A 5,160-nucleotide genomic window follows, 5' to 3' on the forward strand; every position below is an offset into this window, starting at 1 on the left:
TAAAATTAATGAGATTTTAATACATTGAATACATTACATATATAAACATTTTCTAATAAATACCTTACACATATATATATATATATATATATATATATATATATATATATATATATATATATATTACCTTACATATTAAATGTGAAATTTTAATTTAATAAAATAAAAAATACAATAAAATGACTAGTGGAAAATTCAAAATTCAAAATTTCTAGAAAACGTCATGTGTCCAAATTAATGAGAAGAGAACTTGTGCCAAAAAGATTTTGATTTATTAGGAAGGATGTCGATCTGCATGCATTATACATATTTCAATTTATGTTTTTATCCGATTCATTTCTAAATTCAATACTAATAATCAAACATTGTCCACCACGTCAAAATGTATTCCATATAGTTTATGAAAAATATTTGTTTATCCAAATCCGTTTGTTTCTTTTGAACTAAGTGATACATATTTGTATTTACTGATGTTTTTATTTTATAGCAAATCTTGGTCGTGTTCAACAAACTTCCGAATCTACTTCCAATTTTAGTTTAAGTAACATTTCCAACGGTATGAATACATTTTGTTTAACTTTTTTTTTTATATGTTACTCATGTCGATCTGCATGCATTATACATATTTCAATTTATGTTTTTATCCGATTCAATACTAGCAGACAAACATTGTCCACCATGCCAACATGTATTCCATATAGTTTATGAAAAATATTTGTTTATCCAAATCAGTTTGTTTCTATTTGAACTAATTGATACATATTTGTATTTACTAATGTTTTTATTTTATAGCTAATCTTGGTCGTGTTCAACAAACTTTCGAATTTACTTCCAATTTTAATTTAAGAACTCCGTTATCCAACATTTCCAACGTTATTGCCCATTTTAAAACCAACCAGATATTTTATGTGCATTGTCCCGTTTAAAACTATTTCAACTTTGGTGTTTTGTTTGTGTGGGTTTGATTTGTTTTCATGGTTGAAACTATTTGACATTATTTTATTGGACTTGAATTACCTTTATGGAGTTATTAGGATTATTTGGTGAAAATTGCATTTCGTTTTTTATTATTCAGTTTTTCAAGTTTTGTTCATATATTTGCCACTTATATAACTACTTTTATTATTAAAATGTCAACACCACGATAACTACTACATTATTCAAAAATACAAAAATTTTATCATTATAATACTTTACTTTTCTCATTCCTTTGTAGAATGATCCTGTTAATTAATCCAACAAATATTTGTTTTAAAGAAACATTAACGTGTTGATATTTTTTTTTCTTCAATTTTTTCATAATATATTGGTTTTGCCGTGTGTTCCTGATTTGCCCTTGAATTTATACATCTTTTACATTATATACGCAAAAAAAAGCAAATTAAAAATCAACTTTATAACACATATTCTCTTTATAACACATATTAGCTTTCTTTTTATTCCAATATAATAAAATTTTATGATTTTACTGTTTTTTATATGTGTGATTTAATAAAATACACAAATTGCAATAAATTTGTTTATTTTGCTCCTCTCATAAAAACTACTTTATATTAAGTCATATTTCTGCATTTTATCTTTCTTTTTGAGTCTGCATTTCATAAACGAAATTAAACAATGCAACTTTACAGAATATGCATAATGTAATAGCATTTTACTTTATAAACTGTTTATTTTTAACATTATAAAGTATATGTGGGGTTAGTTTTATGATTTTACAGTTCTTAAATAACATAATTATTTAAGATTTATGTAAACCTCAAATTACTCAAATTGTATAATCGACTTACCACATTTCCCCTTCCATTTCTAAATACACCGACAAATATTTTTCCAAGTTCGACATTTCCTTACTATTGTAATGTTTTTATTATGTTACATTGCAAATTCAATTGTTCAATGGAATTACCCTATTTACCCATGCCAATGTTTTTGTTAGTGAATTTGTGCAATGTAGCATCATAATTCATATTTCGTTTTTATACCATAATAGCATCATACTTGCGTTTTTATACCTTAATAGCATCATAGTTTCATTTGTATCATATAATGTATTATGTGATACAAATGAAAGTATGATGCTATTAAGGGATAAAAATGCAAATATTCATTTCTTGTAATAACCCCGTGTAGTACATGAGTCTCACACCTAGTAGCATTATAGATTCATTTATTTCCGTTGTAGCATTATGCTTCTATTTTCTTTTTTCTCATTATGGCACATTATACCTTAAAAGATCCACCCAATTATAACATTATGCTTTCATTTTATTTTTCTTATTAAGACATTCTACTTTTGAAAAATCTAAGTACAATGCTATGGTAAAAAAGACATGAATATATGATGCTATTGGACCAATGTTGTCAAAATTAATGATATATAATAATGAAAAATACGGTATAGACAGAAACTATAAACAAAATTCAAATACTATTATCTCACTGTTGCCTGCTTTGATCTTCATCATTTTTGTTTGTTTCAGTCTGAATGGAGTTTGATTGTGTTTCTTCCTTGTTCTGAATTTTTTCACTTGGAGAATCTCCCATTATTGAGTTGAGACCGAGTTGACCTGAGTAGAGTATTAACCCTACTGCATTGATGCCAAAAACAAATGTGGCAAGGTAGCATATACCATTTATAATAGTCCTACATGCATCAAATACAAACATCTTTTTAGCATTTTAATCATCTTGAAACTTAAGTCATGGAAAGAGGAGAATGATGTACAATTGTACATTTACCTTATGGTTATAGTGATTTGTCGGACCTGTAAGGTAAAAGATTTCGTTATAATAATTTGAGCAGAAAGATGACAAACAAATGTAAAATTACAAGAAGAAATTTTGAGTAGAAATCAGATTTCCCAGTTAAACAATACTAGAATTATGATTTATCAAGCAGTGAAGGATTGATTCATACCGAAAAATTATCAGAAATAGTTTGACGATTCAGAGAAGCTTCAATGGTGGTGGTGAATTTATAAAGAATAATTGCAATAATTCCGGCAGATAAACCTCCCAGCAACGCCTGAAGAGGCGACGGAGGAGCATTTGCCTCAACCGGCGTCATTGCTTTCAAACTCTCTAGTGCCTCCTCCTTCAACGTCTTTTTAGTTTCTGTTCCTGTAGACCTAAATTTCTAATCCATACATAAAATTCTCAATTCAATCATTGCTAATACTCGCATATAACTTCAATAGGTTCAATTGCGCATCATAATTAGGGTTTACACGAATCAAACTCCTGTGATTGCACTAATACATGAGCTAGATGCCAAATTGTGACGATAAGTTGAGAACGCGTTCAAGTGTGTGTGTGTGTGTGTGAGAGAGAGAGAGAGAGTATGAACCAGTTCTTTGGCGCGCTTTGCACGGCGACGGAGGGACCGAAAGAGGAAGATGGAGACGGCGCCGGTGAGGAGAACACTGGTGGCGACTTGGAGTGTGGTAGGGTCATCGTCGGTGGAGATAAATGACGGTATAGAGAACGGGAGTTCGACGGGTCCATCTTCAGGCAAGGCCGAATCGGGGAGTTGAGCTAGCAATGGGGCAAGAGGCCTGGTCGAATATTGTTGTGAAAGAGAGTAGGGTTTTTTAGATACTCTGAGGAAACGGCTATTCGGAAGGAGGGAGAAAGTAGGGAGGAGAACGGTGGAGGAGGAGGAGAGGAGGAGGTGGGGTGCGGAATGCAACATCGGTGGTTCCGGCGGTGGTTGATTGAAGCGCGATATCTGAATTTGGATAGATTAATAAAATAATAAATGTATTTGTATTACAATACTTTATATTATATCATCTAAAAAAAAATTATAAAATTTACTATTCTCATCTAAAAAAAATATTGTATCATCTGTTTTATAAAATAAAAGTTTGTATATTTTACAAAAAAAAATGACAAAACACATTAGGTAACAATTAACTTGGGTATGATAGTACTTAGAAGGAAAAAAAAGTATTCAATAAAATGATCTTATTTTGAAAACCAACTATGTTTACAAGAAGATCAATTAAAAAGTATTTATGTTTAAGCTTTATAATTGATTTAATCTTTATTTTTTTTAAGCCAATTAAGTTCTAAAAATTGAAAATTATATTCATTTTGACAATTTTACCTATCGACAGGACATCCAATTTTCAAAAATTATATTTTTAACAAAAATTTAAAAATTTAGTACAAATTTGGTCTAACATTTATATATTTGACCTAAATTTAAATTTTATTACAAACTTGTTAAAAAATTTATACTTTTGGCCAAGATTTTAAATTTTATTATAAATTTGATCCAAAATTTATATTTGTGTTTTGAATATGTTTTTTTTTGTTTTTTAAAATTATATTTATTTAAAAAAAACATACTTTCACATAAAAATACTTTCTTGTTTCTATATAATTTAAAAAAAACATTTTTGTATGGGAAATACATGTTTATAAAATTAGGTATTTATTAAGTGCATATATATATATATATATATATATATATATATATATATATATATATATACCTATTAAATAAAAAACATACAAACATTTATTTTATAATAAACTCACTTGTATACACACATGTTTCTATAAAAAAAAAGTATACGAACACGTATTTTATAAAAATATATACAAACACGTTTTTATAAAAAAAATATGTTAACATGCTTTTATAAAAAAATATATCGAAACACGTTTTTATAAAAGAAATGTACAAAACACATATTTGTCTGCACGCTTACAATAAAATATGTATTTGTATATAACTTTTTTTTACAAAATTGTGTTCGTATACATTTTCATAAAATATACGTGTTTGTATATATGTTTGTAAAATACATGTTTGTATACAAATACATTTATTATAAAATAGATGTTTGTATATTTTTTTATAATATATGTTTGTATATACTTTTGTATAAAAAATATGGATTTGCATATATATATATATATATATATATATATATATATATATATATATATATATATATATATATATATATATATATATATATACACACACACACACTTATTAAATACATAGTTTTATGTAACATCCTGGTTATTAAATAAATAAATAGATAAAAATTGATGAACAAATAGTCGTCCTAAATTCATATTATTAAGCGGAGTGTTGGTTTTGGGGAGCCAAACGTTATAATTTGGATTATTCGGGGGCTA

General features: G+C 27.1%; 1 protein-coding gene across 1 annotated transcript; it reads right to left on the reverse strand.

Moving 5' to 3' along the window:
* Positions 1 to 2,361: 2,361 nt before the first annotated feature.
* On the reverse strand, positions 2,362 to 3,758 carry LOC145054347 (uncharacterized). The gene is made up of 4 exons (XM_079002508.1): positions 3,350 to 3,758; positions 2,921 to 3,139; positions 2,743 to 2,768; positions 2,362 to 2,647 (listed from the first exon to the last, which is right to left on the reverse strand). The coding sequence occupies exons 1-4, from the start codon at positions 3,692 to 3,694 to the stop codon at positions 2,440 to 2,442; spliced, it is 798 nt and encodes a 265-aa protein (XP_078858634.1). The 5' UTR covers positions 3,695 to 3,758; the 3' UTR covers positions 2,362 to 2,439.
* Between the last annotated feature and the right edge of the window lie 1,402 nt (positions 3,759 to 5,160).

Source organism: Lactuca serriola, chromosome 5, assembly GCF_051521515.1.
Source record: "Lactuca serriola cultivar US96UC23 chromosome 5, Lser_US96UC23_V15, whole genome shotgun sequence".
NCBI classification, from domain to species: Eukaryota; Viridiplantae; Streptophyta; class Magnoliopsida; order Asterales; family Asteraceae; genus Lactuca; species Lactuca serriola.